Source organism: Notamacropus eugenii, chromosome 1, assembly GCF_028372415.1.
Source record: "Notamacropus eugenii isolate mMacEug1 chromosome 1, mMacEug1.pri_v2, whole genome shotgun sequence".
Lineage (NCBI taxonomy): Eukaryota > Metazoa > Chordata > Mammalia > Diprotodontia > Macropodidae > Notamacropus > Notamacropus eugenii.
The window spans coordinates 562,197,343-562,220,415 of record NC_092872.1 but is presented as its reverse complement, the minus strand read 5'-3'; the positions used below and the strand labels follow the sequence as shown (position 1 = coordinate 562,220,415).

Below are 23,073 nucleotides of genomic sequence, written 5' to 3'. Positions count from 1 at the left end.
CTAGTTATGGGACCCTGGACAGGTCACTTAACCCTGCTTTCTTCACAGTTTCTTCACTGTAAAATGAGCTAAAGAAGGAAATGGCAAACCACTCTAATATCTTTGCCAAAAAATTTTAAAAACCTGAAAGAGTTGGACACAACTGAAACTACTAAACAACCACAAAAGCACAGGACAACTGACTAGCCATTGAGTTTGTGTCAATACATTTTCAGTGCAGACTTGTTTGATCCTCAATTAGGAGTTTCCTATAAGCACTGATACTTACCAAGGTAATGTGTTTTATATTTTTCACAAGTTTATTCTGATGTTAATGAAAGCAATCCATTCTGTGTCACAAAAATAATGCTGTCCTGGTGAGACAATACCTTAGGCACTTAATCTTTTTGATCTGATAATATTTATAGAATCATATATAAAAGGACTTAATAGCCATTTCACCAAATCCTCGAGTTTTATAAAGGAGGAAACCGGAGGCCATAGAAGTGAAGGGACTCACCTAAAGTAATATCTATATTGTATCAGAGTTGGAATCTGTATTCAAATGTTTTGACTCAAAAAATTCAACATTCTTTTCATTGTTGTTTAGTAATGTAGTCTTTATGACTTCAAAATTTTAAGCTCTACTAAGAAGTTATTTTATACCAAGTCAAACCTCTGAATTCATTTATTGTTTGAGAAGTTTCTGAAAGAAATGATCATTACCCTTATTCACCAGTTCAGAGAGAGATGAACTAAACTTAAGAACACACACATGACTGGTCAAATTTGACAATAGCATGGCTACTCATTAATTTATCCCTTCATGTAGCTGCATTTATTGAATGTTATCTGTAGGCACACAATTGCATTTGACCCTGGATGTGCCTGGAGTGGGAGTGGAGGAATGCAAAGGACTTAAAAGGAAAAGAGATGAAGCAAAATCTAAACTGGAAAAGAGGTAGTGCACATGCAACCTGATACCTGAAGTACTTTTGTCACTAATGTTCCAAAAGTAGTATTAGGTTGGTCAAATAAGAATTTTTTGGAGGAGATGAATTTTAAAACATGTTTTTGATGGATATAGAAAAGGGATGCAGTACAAAGACATTAAATAATGCTGGCTATTTTAATTATATTTTTTCAGATATGAGTTGAGGGGATAGGGATGGGAGGAATCAGTCCTTTCAGATGCTGTCAACTTATCTTTTACCAGTGAAGTCCTAGAGCCAAGGCTCGTCGATGACATTTTACTCCACGTGATTGGTCCTCAACATTTCATATGTCCTTTCAGGCTCTCAGATTCTCAATAGTAACTTCTCAGTAGCACTCAGAGAATCTCAGATTGTCAGAGTTAGAAAAGAGCCTAAAAGACATCTAATACAAATCATAACTGACTGAGTAGCCACTTCCAAAAACCTACATACCCCAATGGAAACATGCCACATCCTTAAATTCAAACCCTAAGAAATTAGTGCCCCTCTCCTCAGACTACTCTCTTTCCAGACTATGAGCTCTACTTGTAGTCTAATCTCCACAACTATTAACATGGAAGAACTCTCTGTAGATAAGGGGACCATTTGCTCCCTCCAGGGACAAGCAAGCAACCTCTCTCAAAGGAGAGACAGGAGGTGAAAGGAGTGTTTTGGTTTTGTTCAGTTGTGTTCGACTCTTTGTGAACCCATGGGCTATAGCATGCCAGGTTCTTGTAGCCTTTACTGTGTCTCAAAATCTGTCCAAGCTTATGGTTGTTGCTTCCGTGACATCATCTATCCATCTCTTCCTCTGCCTTCCCCTTTTCCTTTCATTTTTTTTCCAATATCAAGGTCTTTTCCAATGAATCCTGTCTTTCATTATGTAACCAAAGTATTTAAGCATCAGCTTCAGTTTTTGACCTTCCAGTGAATCATCTGAATGAATTTCTTTAAGTATTAATTGATTTGATCTCCTTGCTGTCCAAGTGATTCTCTAAAGTCTCTTTCAGCACCACAACTCAAAAGCTTCGATTCTGTGGCATGCAGCTTTCCTTTTAATCCAACTCTTATAGTGATACATTACCACTGGAAAAGACAGCAACAGCAATATAGCTTTGACTATACAAACCTTTAGCAAGATGATGTCTCTGCTTCTTCATATGCTGTCCAGATTAGCCATGAGCTTTCCTTCCAAGGAGCAAGCATCTTTCAATTTCATGGCTGTAGTCAATGTCTGCTGTGATCTTTGAGACCAAGAATATAAAATCTGACACTGCTTCCATTTCTTTTCCTTCTGTTTGCTAGGGAGTGCTAGAACTAATTGCTGAGATCTTTGTTTTAATTTGGTTTTTGTTGTTATTTGTTTTTTTTGTGTTAAGCTTCATGTCAGCTTTTACATTCTCCTCTTTCACCCTCATCTTGTGCTAGGAGAGTTAATCTACTACCACTGATTCATTCATCATCTTCCATGGACAGCACCCTGAGTCCAATAGTTACTGTGAAGCAGTGATGTTCATATCCTTAGCCCTACTTCTCTGAGAATGACACCCCCTTCCATTCCCTAGGTCATTGATCCTGCTCCTAGCCCAGTGCTCAAAGCCATTACCAAGTGAATCTCTTGAAGATATGACCAAGTTAGTACTTATGGAAAGTAACCACATGTATTGAAGACTCAGTCTGTGGCACAGCCAAATATCTGCAATCAGAAATTGTATTAAATAGGAGTCATTACCATATGCTTCCTTCTGTACCCTCAGAGCCAATGAGCCTTTCTTCTGGCTTGAAGCTTAAACTTTAGGTTCAGATATTAGCACTTTGAGAGTGGGAACTGCCTCAATTCAAGGGACTGTTTAATATTCATTCATTCATTCATTCATTCATTCATTTATTCATTTATCCATTTATTCATCCACCAACATCCCAGGGAGTGTAGTTGTAGGGCCTAGATTCAGAAAATGTTAGAGATGTGTAACAGAATGGTGAAATTAACCCTGGATTTCAAATTAGAAGACTTGGGTTTGGATCTCATCTCTTTTATTACCAATTATGTCACGCTGAGCACGTTCAATTTCTTCATCTTTAATATAAGGCAATAGGACTACTTTATCAACAAATTCTTTTTCTTTCACTTTTTATTTTATGATTCGTGGTGCCCAAATAATCCACAAAGCATATAATTAGCATAATAAAGAACTGATATCAATTTGTCTTTTGTTGTGGAATAACGTTTTTATTTGGAGAATTGATATTATGTTTTGCCCATATTTCAATATTACTCTTTGCTTTTTCATACTATAGGTTAGCAATAATTTTCTCTCCTCTCGTTTTCAGGGTCCCCAGGACCATCCAGTGATCACAGCAGTGGGGCCTCTTCACCTCTCTTTGATAGTGGTTTACATTTAAATGGAAACTCCACCAACACAGTAAGCATGCTCATTGTCATGAGCTTTATTTTTAACTAGTTCATTCAACAAAACATGCATTAAGTATCTACTACATCAGAATACTGTTTTCTTCTGGGGAGATTCAAAGATGAAGCAGGTAACAGAATGCAAAGGGATACAGGAGAGAGAGGCAAATAACTATGGTTTAAAAATATAGAGTATATTAAGTGCACAACATGAATAAATCTGAGATGGAAAGGAAAGTTCACTTCTAGCTGAGAGGTTATAAAAGTAAGACTTCTTGGAAAACTCAGTTTCTGCATCTGTAAAAAGATGAAAATGAACTTTTTCTTTATTTTGGTAAATATTTCCCAATTTCATTTTAATCTGGTTCAGGCTGCACTTAGGTGTTTTAAAGCATATTTATTTGACACCTCTGAACTATATGACTTTAAATTCCTTTGAAGTTCTAAATCTATTATCCTTTGAACTAAATATTTAGGAATAAATAGAATTTCCACAGGTAGATTGTGGGAAGAAGGAATTCAGGGGGAAAATGGAATTCTAATTGTAGGAAACAACTTGAGCAAACATATAGAAGTGGGAAAACACAGAAACAGTATTTTTAACAGTAAAAATATCCAAAAAAAACCCCCAATAGATGAAAATACCTGTTTTTTAAAGCAAAATTTCAACATCCAGTCCAGAGAGCAAGCTAGAGACCATGGGCCAAAAATGGCCAACCATTTTTTTTGCCAACTTATAAGTACAGAAACAAGATACAAGCTCTATCTGGACTGCAGGCTACAGCTTGCTGAGGACTGATCTTGTTTCCTGACCTATATAGTATATTGGGCTAACCTATTCTCAAGAGAGAAAACTTGATACAATATTGATTTAAAAAGCAATCCTGTTGGTATTTGCTTCTATATTTATTAATTTTCCATACCACTGCACTTTGAAGCTGAGTTGATAAATCAGCGATACTACACTAAGCTCAGCAGTTATGGACCTATAGAGTCAGGTAAAGCTACTCAGATTTCATCCAGAATGTGTTAAATGAACTTATCTGATTTTATCCAAGTCCAATGAGACCTGCTGGTCAAAGATATTTCTAGACATTCTTTGGTGCATGATTTGAAAATGCCTTTGGAAGTATGAATATGAAATAATTAGTGTAATTTTCATTTCCCTCTAAGACAGATAGAAGCAGGATAAAATTGGGGAGTAAGCAAAATTTGTATTGATATCAATCCATGTTACTCTTCAGGGCTTGGCACCCTTTCTAGTACCTAACCCATGTGTAATTCCCAGAAGGGCTCCTCAGCTACCCTATGATGTTAATTGTGAATTCATCCATCTCAAAAGCATGAGAAATGTTTTGGATCATGATTCTCTCCCCAGAAAAATAAATACAGGCAACTATCTACTTAATCTGCATTTAAGGTCTTAAAGAAAAAAGGATAATGATCTAAATTTTTTTTTTGCTAAAATATTGTAGGTTTCCTAAATATAGAAGCATAGAATCTCAGGGCTATGATGGACCTTAGAGGTGATTTAGCCCAATTCCCTTATTTTACACCTTATTAAAAAGGTGACTATTCCAAAAATAGCTAGTTAATGATAAAAAGGAAATGAGTGGTAAGCATCATTAAAGTATTTATTTTGAATATTATTTGTGACTCTTTGTGCTATATAAAATTAGTTATTATTATTATTAGTAGTAGTAGCAGTCGTGCTGGTGGAAATAGTAGTTTTTTCAGTCTTGTCATACTCTCTATGACCCCATTTGAGGTTTTCTTGGACACTGGAGTGGTTTCCTTCTCCAGCTCCTTTTATAGATAATAAAACTTAGGTAAAGAAGGAAAAGTGACTTTCCCAGGATCACATATCTAGTAAACGTCTGAAGCCAGATTTGAACTCAGGAAGATGAATCTTCATGACTGTCGGCCCAGCTCCCTATCCTCTGTGCTACAGCAACAGCAGTAGCACCAATAACAATATTTTAAACAAGTTATCATCTAATCAACGTTAGATAATAAGAATAGTATCAGAGGCTTCAGCTTTTGGAGTGAAATTAGAGATTATTTAATACAACTAATTTGTCCCATATATGAGGAAACTGACCCAAAGAAAGGCTAAAGAGCTTGTTCCTGATCACACTGGGAAAAAGCAAGAGAATTGACATTTGAGCTACATTCTTTGACTTCAAAGCCATTGCTCTTATTGCTATAACAAAGACCTATTATAAGAGGCTCATAAACTTGCATTTTAAAAGCAACATCTAATATCATTAGTCAACTAAGAGACCAAGCACCAATTAGTATATTAAATTCAAGAACCAGAGCTAGCAGCTTTCAGACTCGAGTTTGCTACCATGTCTATCCCAAACAACCACTTCACCTTACTGATGTTATTTTAGGAGGGAAAGGTAAATTAAGGGGAAAATTCAGAAGTGTAACTGCTCCTCTCTAGCTCTGTGATGACCAGCAAATAATAAAATTCCTTTGGGACTCTAAAATGAGAGGGTTGGAGTAGTTTAATCCCTAAAGTCCTTTTCACCTTCTCTAAGATAATATGAAAAGTAATAAACAGGTAACCAGCTGCCTTGATGCCTCTCCTCAAGCATCCTTCCAGAGATTCCTTCTGGATTGTTGGCTCCATGTTGAAAGAAACAACCAATCTAAAGTCTGTTCACTAGCACACATATAGCAGTGCTCTGCATGAAATTGACTCATTAACAGGTTCATTGTTTTCTATCTCTAATAATTCTTTCAAGTGACAGCACTTTAGATAGTATTAGCATTGTCACTAAATCCAGTTGTTTAGTTCATTGATCCAAGGTATTCACCACATGAGGTATGAGTTTCATAAAGAAAAGAAGCAAGCCAAATATGTATAATAAAGGAGATATAAGACAAAGCCTCTGTACTCTTATGCTTTCTTCTCTTTTAAATATTTGCCTCCTTAATCTCCCCACCACCACCACCATATATCATTTACCACCATACATATCCAAATTGTACAACTTTATTTTTGAAAGGTGAAGTGTGGATGGGCCATCTTTCTTTTTTCTCTAAAGAAGGTCTAAAATACTATAATTCACTCCTTCCCCCACACCCAAAAAATAATAGGTCTTGATGAGTCCTATTATTTGACCAAATGTATAAACTTAAAGAATTAGCACAATCTCTGGATTGGAGAATGAATCACATTCCCACTATGCAGCTGTTTCCCCTTTGTTAAACTGTACAGTCATAAATACACTCAAAACTGCCAAAAGTAAAGCATCAATTTTAATCTCACAGGAGTTGAGCCAGGGGATGATTGTACGATTTTCATAACTGCTTGGAAATCAAAATTTCAGTTTTCTTGCATTTTGTGACCTTTGAGAATCAGCTCCATTTGGAGCCTCTGCTTTCAAAAGATTTTTTACCCCTATTTGAGACTACAGACTTGCTTTCAAAGAAAGGCATTTTGTGTTTTTAGAGTGCATTAGACCTCTTCACTTTCTTGTCATAGTGGTCCCCAGTTATGTCCAATATACATGATTAGATGGCAACTATAGATCTTTGGGGCCATCAAACCTCTGTGGAAAAAAGGTGGCATATTTTCTGCCCAATGATTGTTGTTGAGAACTGAGCTCACAGATTAGTGAGTTCAGAGTAGATGGAATGATAGTAATGTATTTTAAGCGCATTTGAGAGAGAGCTGCTGAAAAATGTTTCTACATTTGCTTTTGGTATATTATGCTGAAATTTATAGAAAAGGGTAACAATAGTTGATCTCTAAAATCCCTAACAACCCAGGGATTTTATTAAAAATATCACCTTGTTTCTGCTTAATATATGTACATTATAAAACTAAGTTCATAAAAAAATACAGATTAAGCTCTCTGTATATACTTAATATAATCCTAATTACAATACACATTACTATCCACCATAATTTTAATGGCTAGGAAGTAAAAAATAATAGTAATAATTGTGCATTTGCCCTTCCTGGAATTGCTTAAATATCCCATGTACCTTTCTACAAATGTTTTTATTCTGTTCCGTTCAACTGATTTAACATTTATTCCTCATATTGGACTTGGTGCTAAGAATACAAACATATTCATTTGTATACATATACATACATATATTACTCTCTCTCTCTCTCTCTCTCTCTCTCTCTCTCTCTCTCTTTCTCTCTCTCTCTCTCTCTCTCTCTCTCTCTCTCTCTCTCTATATATATATATATATATATATATATATATATCAGTGCTTTGCAAACCTCAGAGAGCTATATAAATACTACGTACAGGTGTGTGTATAAATGTACATATACATATATAAAATACACATATACTAAGTATATAAGTGCTATGTACAGGCATAGATAAACATTTATAAAACAGACATATACATAGCATTTATATAGCTCTCTAAGGTTTGCAAGCATTTACATGTTAGCTTATTTGATATTATGTATCTTTACGAATACATATGTATCTTTATGAATATATGTTTGTGTCTATATCAGACTTTGTTCTCAGTGAGGTCAGTGTATAATATAGGGAAGAAGTGTGATGGCAGGCAGAGTAGGATCTTTTGCTGTTTTTGTTTTAGTATAATCAAGCTGCCTCTGAATAATATGATTAAAGCAGATCTTCCCCACCCATTAATATGCCTAGGAAGATTAGTAGGAAGGCCCACACCTTTTGTTAATGAGGCACTGGTTCTCAAGGGTTGTAATGCCTTCTGGCTCTAAAAAATGTATAAATACTCTGAGGGTGAGGTTTTACTTTGGGTTTACTGACTGGAAATGTTTTGCTTGGCCAGATGAGACTGTGGGAAGCCACTAAGGAACCCCCCTTGGCTTTGAAAACCCAAATGTTGGTGCTTCCCTCTCTGGTAACTATGGTCAGACAATTGGATCTGTCTGTTGGTCTATGATGTATGTATTGCATATGTCAGACATTTGGAAGGATGTCTGTTGACCTTTGATTTCTTTGGATTTTCTCTGAAGTTCAGGGTGCTGACCTTTTTTCCCTGAACTAAATGAATGATATATGTGCTTGATTAAGGTGATTGTTGACCCCTCAAACATTGCCTTTCCTTTTATAAATACAGATCTAAGAACCTGTGATAGCAGGTCCCCCTGTGTATATTAGGGTGCTTACTGTTACAAGAAGCAAGTAGAAATATAACTATATTACTAGTGAGAGAATGAGTAGAAAGGAGTGGTCAGGCAAAGTACTACTAGAGGGTTAAGAGATGGTAAGGGATCACTTTTACCTGGAGAGATCATGGGAACTGAACAAAGGTTTGAAGAAAGAGAGGAATTGCAATAGATGACCACTGGTCAGTCTAGGAGCATTTATTAAGTGCTTACTATGTGCCAGATACCATGCTAAGCTGATGAATTGGTAATACAAACACCAACAAAGAAAGAAAATCCTTGTCCTCAAAGAGTATTAATTCTAATAGGGAAGACAACAGTTATAATTTTAATAATAACAATAGTGATGTTGATGATGATGATTGCTGGCATTTATATAAGCACCTATTATGTGACAGACACTGTGCTAAGTGCCTTGGTAATATTATCTCATTTTATCTCCACAACAGCTGAGGAAATTGAGGCATACAAATGTTAAGTGCCTTGTCCAGGATCACATGGCTAGTGTCTGATGCTGGATTTGAACTCAGGTCTTTATGACTCTGGGCTCAGTGCTACAGAGCAGTTTGGCCTTGTGGGAAATGAAGAGGTAACTGGCCTGGATGTCCTCCTTAAATAGAAGTTCTCAGAGGAACCCTCTGTCCTTTAGCCATACAGAAGGCCTACTGGCAGAAACTACTTCCAGTTGTGAGTTCCAGGACTCTGGGGCTAAAGTAATCTTCCAGGATGAAGAATTTTCTGGAGTATAATTGAATGGTCAAGAATATTGAAGGCTGATAAGAAATGAAACATTGGTGAGGTTCCATTCCAGATGTAGAGTGTTGTGGTGGACAAAGAGATGATATGGTGGGCAAAGATCTTATCAGAAATGATAATACAAAAATAGATAAACTATTTTGCTAAGTTCTAAAATATATGAAGTGCTTTATGTATGTATGAAATAAAACTGGGCAAGCAGGTTTGATTCAAATTGTGAAGAACACTGAATGCCAGAGTAAATTTAGTCAGTGCAGGACAACTGAATTGTTTGTGTAGAGGAGTGACATCATTATATGCTTGCTTGGGAAACATTATGAAGGATGGTTTATAGAGCAAGAACATTGCCGATAGGAAGACCAGTTAGAAGAATATTGTAATAGCCTAAGTATGACAATAGAATGAAAGATCGAACTCTGCTACAGAAATACAAAGATAGGGACAAATGTGAAAGAAATGGCAAGAATATGCATTTTAAGATTGTAGAACTTGTTGGTGAGTAGAACAGTAGAGAGGGGCAATCCAAAAGATGACTCAAAGCATATAAATCCAAGAGACCAGGAGGATGATTTTATCTGACAAGCATGTCCCTGACATGTATTAATTAGTAGTGTAACCATAGGAAAATCTTTTCACCTCTGTCAAGATCAGTTTCCTCATCTGAAATTGAGATATTATTGCCAATAGTCATTACTTCAAAGGACTGTGAGAATCAAATGAGCTAATGCAGTGTCCTGTAAATGCCAGTAAATAATAATAACAGAAATAGAGAATTTAGAGGGAAAGATGTATGTTCAGTTTTGACATGTGAAGTTTAGAGTTGTTGAGGTTCAGGGGCATCCCAGAATGTTGAGGTTCATGGTGTATGTCTTGAAAGAATTCACTTAGACTGTCTCCAAATCTAGTAATTGCATTTATTGTGGGTAGCACAATACACCAAGCATCCTCCTTCACCCCTTAGAGGAGGCACAATGTAAAGGAGATCTCAGCTTAAAGGGAGGCAGGTCATTTATGGAGACAGCAGCTCCTTAAGAGAGATAGCTCCACCAGGGAAGGGGGCAGCCCCCCAAATTAGATGAGGCAGCCCAGGAGAAAAGGTGAGGTCATGAATTTCTCATAAGAGTGATGGTAAGGAAATGTTAGCCAAGGTATTTAAAAGTACAAGTTTGGAGTTTGGGGAAGAAGTGTGGGTAGAGATCTAGGTTTTTAAGCTATCCACAGTGAATTGATAATTGAAGTCTTAGAAGTATAAGATTGTGAAAAGAAAAAAAAAGAAGGCTTAATTTAGAATTTTGGAGAACATCCATCTTTAAGGAGTAAAAGAAGATGAAAAGCAATAAAGATAGAGTTGTCTGAAAAATTAGAGGAAAACCATGAGAGTATAAAGTTAGTGACTGGTACATAATAGTAGCAAGTTCTGAACTGATATAGATAGATGGAATAATTATAGAAGAATGTGCAATTACTATACTAGTGGCAGAAGGAGGATCTGAAAATGGCAGACAAATGAGCAACTTTTTTCTGAACTAAAATGTTCTGCAGGGCATATTCTTAGGCTGTGAAGGGATAATGAATATAACATTTTAAAGGCAAAATGAAAATATAATGATTTCAAAAATGAGAAAATATGCTTTAAGATGAAGTTTGAAACAGTTGTGAATACATGCAATTGCATAAGATTATCTGAAAACATAAACTAATGCCTAAGTTCCTTCCCTAGACAATCATTCATTCATATTATTGTCAAGGGCACTATCAGCCTCCCAGGTTCTCAGGCTCAGAATGTAGGGGTCATCTTTGACTCTTCATTATCTCAGTCCCCATATCAACCTTTGCTAAGGCCTGTCAATTTTACCTTTGTATCATCTCTAGCATATGCCCTATTCTCTCCTCTTACACTGCTACCATCCTCATGCAAAATCTCATCATCTGTTGTATATTCCAGTAATACGCTGGTTTGGTTTCCAGGTACAGGTCTCTCTTTATTCCAGTCCATCCTCCACTCAGCAATGCAGGTTTAACCATGTCACACTCATATTCCCACTAAAGACACTCAAGTGGTACCCTGTCACTACCATGATCAAATGTAAAATCCTCTCTTTGGTCATAAAGTACTTCATAAAGTTCCATCCTCTACTTTCCAGTCTTTCACCTTATGCCCTCCCATGTATTCTGTGATCTAGGGATGGTGACTTTTGGCTATTCCTCAAACTAGATACTCCATCCTGGCATTTTTACTGGCTATTTCCCATGTGGAGAAGAATGTTCTCACCCCTTACCTCTATCTCCTGATTTCCTGGCTTCTTTTAAATTGCAACTAAAATCCCTCCTTTTATAAACAGTCTCTTCCAATCCATCTTCATATTAGTACTTTCCCTTTGTTTATTTCCGATTATTCCTGGATATGGCTTTTTGTATGTAGTTGTTTTCCTATTCTCTCCCCCTTAGACTGTGAGCTCCATGAGAGCAGACTGTCTTTTATCTTTTATTTTTTTATCATAAGTGCTTAACCCAGTCCTGGCACCTGGTAGTCCCCTAATAAATGTGTAATGACTACTCTACTGAATGAAATTGGCATTAATTTATGACTTATTGATTGTTGTCATCACTAACTATCAACATTTACTATTGCTTAAAGAAAAGCAAAAATAATAGAGTGAGCACCAGAAGAGTGTTGACAGAAGCTTGGAACATTGCGAGGCTACTGGTCTACTTTCTGTCTCTCATGCATGGCAGATAGAGACCAAAGCAAAATATACATATCCTTCAAGTTATAGTCTAGTTGCAGAAGACAGCATGTACATATATTTGTATATGCAAAACATAAACAAGGTAATTTATATGGGAACAGGTTACTACTAAGTGGTGAGAATCAGGAAAGGTTTCATGTGGAAGGTACTGCTTTAAGATACTTTCAGAAAAACCTAGGAGAACATATATGTACTTATGCAAATTGAAATTAGTAGAACCAGGGCAACACTGTACACAGTAACAGTAATATTGTACAATGATCTATTGTGAACATGAAAGACGTGGCTCTTCTCAGCAACACAATGGTCCAAGACAATCACATAGGACTTATAATGGAAAATGTCATCTACCTCCAAAGAAAGAACAGGTAGAGTCTGAATGCAAACTGAAGCATACATTAAAAAAAAATTCTTATTTTTCATGGGTGTTTTTTGTCCACATTTTCTTTTGCAACATGTTTAATATGGAGATGTTTTGCGTGAATACACATGTATAATCTGTATCAAACTTCTTGCCTTCTCAAGGGAAATAAATTGGAATTCAATTTCTTAAATGAATGTTAATATTTTTGTTTACATGTAATTGAGGAAAATAAAATAAGTAAATAAAAGTGTTTTTTAAAAAAGAAAGAAGATACCACTTTTGCTGAACCTTGAAGGAAACTGGTAATTTTAAGAGATAGAAATTGAGGAAGGAGTATGTCCCAGGCATGTAGGACAGTCAGTAAAAAGGAGGAACAGTAAAAGTCTAGGTTGTCCAGGCCATAATGTACTGTGTGTTATGGGAAGTAATGTGTAATAAACCTATAAAGGTCATATGAGTCCAGACTATGAAGATATTTAAATGCCAAATCAAAAAAAGTATATTGACTCAATATAAATAAGGATTACTAGAGTTTTTGACCATTAGTATAATTAGAGTCATGCTTTAGGGAAATGCCTTTGACAGCTATGTGGAGAATGGATTGGAAGGTAGAGAGACTTGAGAAATGGAACCTAATTAAGAGTCTATTGAAGTAGTCCAAAGTGAGAGATGAGGAGATGACACAAGAAGTGATACACTGAATAGAGCACTTGGGCCTTCAGTCGGTAAGATCTGAGTTCATGTCTTCACACACTAATTAGCCATGTGAGCCTAGGCAACTCAGATAATCTCTATCTGCCTCATTTTGTTCATCTGTAAAAATGAGGATAATAATAGCACCTGCTTCCCAGGGTTATTGTGAGATTGAATGAGATCATATTTGTAAAAGTACTTGGCACAGTGTCCAGAACATAATAGGTACTATACAAATGCTTATTCTTTCCTTCCCAATAAAGTGTGTGTGGGGTGAGGGTGGGGGGTTCTGCAAATGTGGAGAATGGGAATGAGGAAAGAGAAATTGTGGATTTAGAAAAATTATTTGGGAAATGATTGAATATCTAAGGTGAGTGAGAGTGAAGAGATGAAGATGAAAATAAGGATTGAGCAAACCAGAGGGTGGAGACAAGATGGCAGGGAAAAAGCAGGGACCTCCCTGAGTTCTCCCCCAAAGTCCTCCAAATACCTGTAAAAAATGACTCTAGAGCTATAGAACTTATCAAATGACAGAGTGAAACAAATCTCCAGCCCAAAACAACCTGCAAAGTCAATAGGAAAGGTCTTTCACACCTGGCAGAGAATAGAGCACAGTTCTCCTTAGGCTACACCTGTACAAACAGGCAGGCCTCAGGGTACTGAACCAGTGGCAGCTGTGACAGTTTCCAGACTTCTCAACCCAAAAATGTCAAAAAGAAGTCAGTGGGAAAACTCTGTGGGACCTGGGTGAAAGAGGACCAAACAGTATGGCTCAGTCTGACCCTAGCTCCAGGGCAGTGAAGGTGGTGGCAATGGTGGGCAGCAGCAGCAGAGGCTGCTTCCCAAGCTCTGAGCCCACAGATGGTGGTGGATGGAACAGCTGATACAGAATCCCTGAATCCTGGGACAGTACAACAATCCCCACCCTCACCTCCTCTGGAAGCAGAGTTCTACCTTGACAAAGAGTTAGAAAGTCAAGCGTTTGGCTGAGAAGATGAATACACATTGTCAAAGAACTATAGAATCTTACTTTGGTGACAAGGAAGATCAGGGCATACAACCAGAGAAGGACAGCAGAGTCAAAGCTCCTATATCAAAAACCTCCAAGAGGAATACGAATTGGTTGTAGACCATGGAGGAGCTCAAAAAAGGAATCTGAAAATCAATTAAGAGGCATAGTCAAGATGGTGGAGTAGAAGGACAGACCTGTAGAAGCTCTCCCCCCACAGCCCATAAAATACCTGTAAAAAATGACTTTAAACAAATTCTAGAGCAGCAGACGCCACAAAACAACAGAGTGAATGAGATTTCCAGCCCAAGGCAGCCTAGAAATCTGACAGGAAAGGTCTGGCACACTGGGTTTGGAAGCTTGCAGCCCACAGCCTTGGCTGCATGGCACAGAAAGGACTGGGACAAACTTTAGGGTGTGAAATCATGGGCAGCTGCAGTTCCCAGATTCCTCAATCCACAAATGCCAAAGACAGCTTCAAAGGGCAATGAGAAATCTCTTTCACCTGGGTGAGAAGGGAGCAGGGTCCTGCTCTAACGCCACCACCCAGAAGGCCTCAGGCAGTGGCAGCATCCATTTTAGGGGCCCTCAGCCTAAAGACCCTGGGGGAATATATTTAAGGGGAAAAAAATGGACATTCGGTGAAATAGAGGAGTTTCAAGCACTCTTGATGAAAAGACCAGAGCTAAATAGAAAATGTGGCTTTTAGACATAACAATCAAGAGAAGCATGAAAAAGTAAACAGGAAAGAGAAATCATGATGGACTTATTAAATTTGAATTGTTTACATTCCTATATGGAAAAATGATATTTGTAACTCCTGAGACCTTTCTCAGTATTAGGGTAGTTGTAGAAAATAGATAGATAGATAGATAGATAGATAGATAGATAGATAGATAGATAGATAGATAGATAGATAATTGCACAGGGTGAGTTGAATATGATGTGATGATATCTAAAAATAAAATTAAGGGATGAGCAACAAACATATGGGGAGGAGAAAGAGAGAGATAGAATTGGGTAAATTATCTCACATTAAAGAGGCAAGATAAAGGTTTTACAATGGAGGGGAAGAGAGGGAAGGTGAGAAGAAATGAGTGAACCTGACTCTCACTGGATCTGGCTTAAGGAGGGAATAATATACATACTCAATGGTGTATCTTACCCTACAGGAAAGTAGGGGGTAAAGAGATAAGAGTGGGGATGATAAAAGTGAAGGCAGATTGGGAGAGGGGGTGGTCAGAAGCAAACATTTTAGAAAAGGGACAGGATTAAAGGAGAAAATAGGATAATTGGGGATGGGATAAGATGGAGGGAAATATAGTTAATCTTTCACAGCATTGACTATTATGGAGGTGTTTTGCATAACTACACGTGTATAACCTATATTATTGAATTGCTTGAATTGTTTGCCTTCTCGTTGGGAGTGGGTGAAGAGGGAAGAAGGGAGAGATTTTGGAACTCAGTTTTAAAAACAAATGTTCAAAAGATGTTTTACATGCAAGAGGAAAATAAGATACACAGGCAATGGTGTACAGAAATTATCTTGCCCTTCAAGAAAGTAATGGGAAAGAAGATAAGGGCAGGGGGTGATAAAAGGGAGAGCAGACTGCAAGAAGAGGTCGTCAGAATGCATGCCATCTCAAGGTGGGGGGGAAGATGGGGAGAAAATTTGGAACTCAAAATCTTGTGGAGGTTGAAAACTAAAAATAAATCAATTTAAATCTTAAAAAAAAGAAAATGAGGATTGAGAACCTGGATAAGGCGAAAAATGTTAGTGCTCTCAGCAAAAATAGGGAAATTTAGACCATTAGGGGGAAGAGCCAAGATGGCGGAGTAGAAAGATATACATATGCTAGCTCCGAACCCACAGCCCATAAAATACCTATAAAGAAGAACTCCCAACAAATTCAGGAGCAGCAGAAGCCTCAGAACAACAGAGCAGAGGAGATTTCTATTCCAGAGAGACCTGAAAAACTGACACCAAAGGTCTGTCACTCACTGGACCTGGAGCAGAGCCCAGCCCTGCCTTGGCCGCACAGCACCAAGAGGAGCAGATCTGAGCAGGCTTCAGGGACGGAATCTCCAGTGGCCGTGCAGGTCGCCCCACTCACAGGCACTAAAAGTCAGTGAGAGAGTCTTTTCAGCTCACTGAGAGGGGAACAGGGTGCCCCCATAGCTCAGGCCCCCTCGGGAGGCAGCAGCAGAGGCAGCAGCAGACAAGGGCTCCCAAAGCAGGCAGGAGCTCGAATCCATTGTTGAAGGTCTCTACATAAACCCCCTGAAGGAACTGAGCCCTGTGAGGCGGCCCTGCCCTGACCCAAGCACCTGAACTTAATCTCCCACTCAATAGGAGCCCCACCTCCCCCCAAAAGCCCTGAGGCTGGGAAGCAGCATTTGAATCTCAGACCCCATCCCTGGCTGGGCAGATCTGGTGGTGAGGTGGTTGTGGAGAGGAACCTCAGAGGTCAAGTAACTGGCTGGGAAAATGCCCAAAAAAGGGAAAAAAAAATAAGACCATAGAAAGTTACATTCTTGGTGAACAGGTATCTCCTCCCATCCTTTTGGATGAGGAAGAACAATGCTTACCATCAGGGAAAGACATAGAAATCAAGGCTTCTGTATCCCAAACATCCAAAATAAATATTCAATGGGGTCAGGCCATGGAAGAGCTCAAAAAGGATTTTGAAAATCAAGTTAGATAGGTGGAGGAAAAACCTGGAAGAGAAATGAGAGAGATGCAAGAAAAGCATGAAAAGCAGGTCAACACCTTGCTAAAGGAGACCCAAAAAAATGCTGAAGAAAATAACACCTTGAAAAATAGGCTAACTCAATTGGCAAAAGAGGTTCAAAAAGCCAATGAGGAGAAGAATGCTTTAAAAAGCAGAATTAGCCAAATGGAAAAGGAGGTTCAAAAGCTCACTGAAGAAAATAGTTCTTTCAAAATTAGAAAGGAACAGATGGAGGCTAATGACTTTATGAGAAACCAAGAAATCACAAAACAAAACCAAAAGAATGAAAAATTGGAAGACAATGTGAAATATCTTACTGGAAAAACAACTGACCTGGAAAATAGATCCAGGAGAGACAATTTAAAAATTATGGGCCTACCTGAAAGCCATGCTCAAAAAAAGAGCCTAGACATCATCTTTCAAGAAATTATCAAGAAAAACTGCCCTGATATTCTGGAACCAGAGGACAAAATAAGCATTCAAGGAATCCACCGATCACTGCCTGAAAGAGATCCAAAAGGAGAAACTCCTGGGAAATTTAAAAGAAGGGTGGGTTATGCGCGAAAGGTAATGAATTTAGTTTTGTACATTTTGAATGTGAGGTAATTTTAGGGCATCTAACTGGAATTCTCAAGTAGGCATCTGGTAATATGGAGCTTGGAAGAGATTGGGCTGGGTACGTATAGAGGAAGACATCACCATGGATATGTTAATTAAATCAATGTCAGCTGATGAAGTCCTTGTGAGATGTTAGAGAAAAACAAGAGAAAAATATTCAGGGTAGAACCTTAGCGTACACTCAAAGTAATGGGCATGTTATCAATGATGATCCAGCAAAGTAAGCTTAGCAGTCAGCAGGAAAATCAAGGTAGTACAGTCTGACAAAACCAAAAAAAGAAAGTACGTAGGAGATCAGTAGTTTCAATATTAACAGAGATATAAAGAAGGAATAATATTAAAGACTTCACAGTAACAAGTCCCTGCTTCCTAAACTCATTTGCTCTTTCTCCCCTCCATAAATGCCAGTGTGGACTGAACAGTATTGAAAAACCTGAAAGATTCAATTATGTCCAGTATTGTCATCATCATCTTTGCTTCTTCTTTTTTTCTGGTTCATAAAGTACATATATAGTAGAAAAAACCCCACTGGCATGGGAATCAGGACAACTCAGTTCTAATCCTTAAACTGTACAACTTTAGGCATATATTCAAACACCCTACTATCTAGTCTTGAAAATGAGGCATTAGCAAATGATAATCATTAATGTCCCATCTGTGATGCTAAGTTAACCCGTGCAATTGATAGAAAGAAAAGTACCATATTTCACCACATAATCATTACACCAATGTTTTTTTGCAATAAAAAAATGGAGTGTGACCATTATATGAAGCTTTAAAAAAATTGTGCAGTATTACCTAATAATATGTTACTCTACTGTATCACTAGCATATGAACTGTATAGTTTAGATAGCAGAGGATAATGCAAGTCTTATCATATCACATGACTTATCCATGACAGTTTCACCTGTCTGCCTGCTCCCCTGGCACCTATGGCTCTTCATTGGATTGAGTAACAATACCATTAATACTGCCTCACTCTAAACAAACCATACAAGTTGGCTTTTAGAAATATACTGATATGTTTATTTGCTGAGAATTCTAAACTCACGGTTCACAATACATGAGAGATAAATGCATAACCATATGGTACTGGTGAATAGATTGTTGCTCTGTTTACCTTTTAAGCAACATGATGAACAGAATTATGTCGTAACAATTACAAAAGGAAAGGTTACAAACCAATGTTTGAACTAAAAAACAGGATCCAATGATTATGTGGTGGTGACGATTATGCAGTGAAATATGGTAAGATTTAAACCATGTGCCCAGGAGTTTTGCACTTACCCTTCCTACTGCATATAAACAATGAGACTTTTAACCAAAAGAATGAGAGCAGGGTGGGATTTTCAGGACTGGCACATGAGAATGAATATAAACCAAGAAAGTCAGGAAAGGAAAAAATGACAGTCTTCCACTGTGCTGAATGAAAAGTTTGTGAAGATAGCCAGAAGGAATAAAAACAGATATTTCTAAGGGACCTTAATGACTACATTAAAAAGTGTGTGTGTGTGATGTAGGGACTTCAGAGTAAGGAGTATAGTTGGATTACAAATTTGACTGTTTTGAATTTTTAAAACAAAGAGACAAAAGCAACTTGAATCAATAATTTGTGCACAAAACAAGCAGACGAAGAAAAAATAAAGTTAAGAAAATTGAAGTACTTGAAACTTTCCATTAAATTGCTTTCATTTCAATTAGTAGTGTCTCAGAAGAAAGGACATTGGTTTCAGAGTCAAAAAACTGGTACATTAATTTCTACTTAACCACAGACCTCAGCTATATTACCTTGGCCAGGTCATTTAAGCCATAGCTTCCAGATATGAAAATGGATACAGTAATACCTGCACTACATCTCTCAAAGATTTTATGAGGAATGGATTTGGGGATCCATGTCCACCCCCAATGGATAGATTTCAGGGAGTGTATGAAATTAGATATGGAGGAATATCTTTATTTTCACTAACCTGTAAGTAAAAGATCATCATTCCCTTCAAATATTTTAAAGTATTATTCTGAGAAGGGATCTATAGGCTTCTCTAGACTACCTAAAAGGTTCATGACATTTTAAAAATCAATAAACTTTTATTAAGTACCTAATATATTCCAGGCACTGTGCTAAGCACTGGGGCAACAAGAAAGCAAAAAAACACTCTCTCCCCTCAAGAAGCATGGTAAGACCTGCCCTTTAAGAGACTCGCTTTCATGACTAACTGGAGAATGAATTGGAGTAGAGAAAGAGTTGGAGGCCGACCCACCAGCAGGATCTTACCGTAGTCCAGGCAACAAATTGGATAAGGGAGAAGAGAGACAGTGAAGAGTTCGGGTTGACTTTTAGTTTTTGAGGCTAAGGAACTAGAAGTATGCTGCTGCTATCTACAATAAAGGGAAGAAGGTAGGAGAGGTGAGACTTTAGGGGGAAAGATACTAAGTTGCTACTCTAAGCTTCTCCAGTTTGGAACAGTATATACTATAACTTGTATTCCATTGTTAAGGTTAAATGATGAGTCTCTTGAAGTGATTACATTATTTCAATATACATTGCACAATACCACTGAATTAGAAATATTTACTGCATATTATTTAATTTTAACTTCATTTAGTACAAATTTGAATGCATGTGACCACTTCAGGGAATTAACATTTCCCACATATAGGAGTTAGTTGTACTTTGAGAACCTGGATACATACTAAGGTATCAGAATAGGTAATGTACTTATTATCTATTACCATTAACTGCGTGCACAAATAAGGTAATGTATATATAAATTAGAGTTCTTTCTATTGCAAAAAATACAACCCAAGAACTATAGGTTATGTTTTAAATATCACCTGCTACTAAGAGTTATTCCTGTCTTATAGGTGGAGTAAAGAATAGAAAGTTCCATTATTGTTTTATAACTTATAGTACAGTCTTGGTTTCACAACTGTCCCAATGTACTTCTGAGGCACTCATGAAAAGTCAAAAACAAGGACCCTAGTCCAAGGTAGAGAGAATCACTAAAGTTTGTAGGTGCAGGGGTTAAGGGATTCTTTCTGAGTAAAGACCAGAACAAAGACCAGGAGAGCAGTGACCATATCGCTCCCAGGGTAACACCACCTTGGAAGCACTGAAATTCACAGACCCCCAGAACCAACTTGGAACAGCCTCTGTTAAAAAGCTAGGGACAGTGCCAGCTCAGCTCCAGGTGAGCAGATCCCAACTTTAACAGAAAGTTCAAAGTAAAAAAAATAAACTGGAAAAGTGAGCAAATAACTTAAAAAATAACTTGACCACATAAAACTGCTGTGGTGGTAGGGAGGACCAAGACACAATCTCAGAAGAAGGCAGCAATGTAAAAACAAATACAAGCAAAGCCTTGTGGTTTTCAAAGAAAAAAAATATATATATATATGCATCTATATACATATGACAGAAAACCAACATGAATTCTTGGAAGAGTTGAAGAGAAAGCTAAATGGTAGAGAGAAAAAATGTAAAAAGAATTTATAGTAATTCAAGAAAATTTTGAAAAAAACAGAATTAATAAATTAGTTTTTAAAAGGCACAAAAATACTGAAGAAAATAATAGCTTAGGAAAATAATTCACTAAATGGTAAACGAGGAACAAAAATTCAGTGAAGAACTCCTTAAAAAGCAGAATTGGCTAAATGAAAAAAAGTGAAATAAAAATTCATTGAACAAAATGATTCCTTAAAAATTAGAATTGGACAAAAGGAAGCTAGTGACATCAATGAACAATATGAGACATCAAGGAAAAATAAAGTCAAAATAAGGGTAAACTAGAAGAAAAATGTTAAATATCAGAAAAATAATTGATCTGGAAAATAGATTAAGGACAGATAACTTAATAATTATTGAACAACCTAAAAACCATGATAAAAAAAGCTTAGACATAATGTTTCAAGAAATTATAAAGCTACCTTGATATCTTAGATATTAAAGGTAAAATAGAAATTTAAAGTTCACCTCCTAAAAGTTATCTCAAAATGAAAACTCTCAGGAATATTATAACCAAATTTTAGAGCTGCCAGGTCAAGGAAAAAATATTGCAAGCAACTAAAAAACAAAGAACATTCAAACCTCCTCATGGAGCCACAATCAGAATAACATAAGATTTAGCAGCTTGTAAATTAAAGAAGTACAGGACTTGAAATATGATGTCCTTGATGGAAAAAAGAACTAAAATTACAACCAAGAATAACCTACCCAGCATATCCGAGTATAATCCTGCAGAGGGAAAATGGATATTTAATGAAATAGAGGACTTTCAGGCATTCCTCATGAAAATACCAAAATTGAATAGAAAATCTGACATGTAGCCACGACTCAAGAAAAGCATGAAAACGTAACCATCAAAGAGAAATCATAAGGGACTCAATAAAGTTAAACTGTTTACATTCTTACATCTTACAGATGATAGATGTAACTCCTTTGAATTTTACCATTATTAATGCAATTAGAATTATTCTAAATAGACAGAGGGTATGGGTATGTGTCAAATATGTTGGGATGATCTCCCAAAAAAGGAGTGAGAAAAAGGAATTAATAGGGAAATACGGGAAGGGAGAAGAATCGGACAAATATCTCATATAAAAGAGGCATAGAAGGAAGAGTTGTTACAGTGGAGGGGGAAATGGAGAAGGGAGGGATTGGAGTCAATGCTTGAACTTCAGTTAAAATTGGTTCAAATTAGGAAGAATGTATATACATACTTAGTCAGGTATAGAAACTGATCTTACCCAACAAGGAGGTAGAAATAGAAGGGGATAAGAGAAAGGAAAAGTTGATAAAAGGAAGGGGAGATTAAGGGAGGTAGCCATCAGAAACAAGACACTTGAGAAAGAACAAGGTAAAAAGGGAGAGAAAGGTAACTAGGAAGAAGGGCTATAAGACATGATAGGAGTGGAAGAGTTTCAGAAAGAAAATGAAGTGATGCAAAGTGAAGTGAACACAAGAAGGAGATTGTTGTACACAGTAACAATGTTGTAAAAATGATCAGCTGTGAAAGACTTAACTACTCTGACCAATACAATGAAGCAAGACAATTCTGAAGGACTAATGATGTCAAAATGCTATCCAAATCCAGAGAGAATTGATGAACTCTGAGAGTAAATTGAAATATAATTTTTCACTTTATTTTTATTATTTCTTGTGATATGGCTGATTTCATATTATATGATTTCACATGTATAACTGATTATGCAATATGATTATTGATTAAACAGTGTGATTATTGCTTGCCTTCTCAATGAATGGGGCAAGGGCTGGAAGAAGGAAATGAGTTTGGAATTCAAAATTAAAACAAAGAATGGTAATAAATAATAAAGAAATGCTAAATTTCACTTAGAAGTTAGTGAAAAGTAAGATGTAATTATCCCCCTTCCAAATTCATAGACTCTCTAAAATCTATTCTTCCATTATTAGAGAAATGCATGGACCCCAAGTTAAGAACCTATGACTTAAATTATAACTTGATAGATGAGGCCACTGGTGGCATAATGGATAGAATCCTGGTCCTACAGTCAGAAATACTTGAGTTCAAATCCAGCCTCAGACACTTACTATTTAAGTGATACTAAGCAAGTCATATAACCTTTGTTTGACTCAATTTCCTCAACTATAAAATTAAGGGTAATAACAACATCT

The 23,073-nt window shown here is 36.9% G+C and overlaps 1 protein-coding gene across 4 annotated transcripts in view; it reads left to right on the top strand.

Moving 5' to 3' along the window:
- The window catches only part of SNTG2 (syntrophin gamma 2), a 668,997-nt gene that overhangs the window by 359,275 nt on the left and 286,649 nt on the right, over positions 1–23,073 (top strand). For all 4 annotated transcript variants that reach the window (XM_072634327.1, XM_072634328.1, XM_072634326.1 and 1 more), the window contains exon 8: positions 3,285–3,376. In XM_072634327.1, coding sequence (XP_072490428.1) covers positions 3,285–3,376 — 92 coding nt within the window. The remainder of the gene's footprint in view (positions 1–3,284; positions 3,377–23,073) is intronic.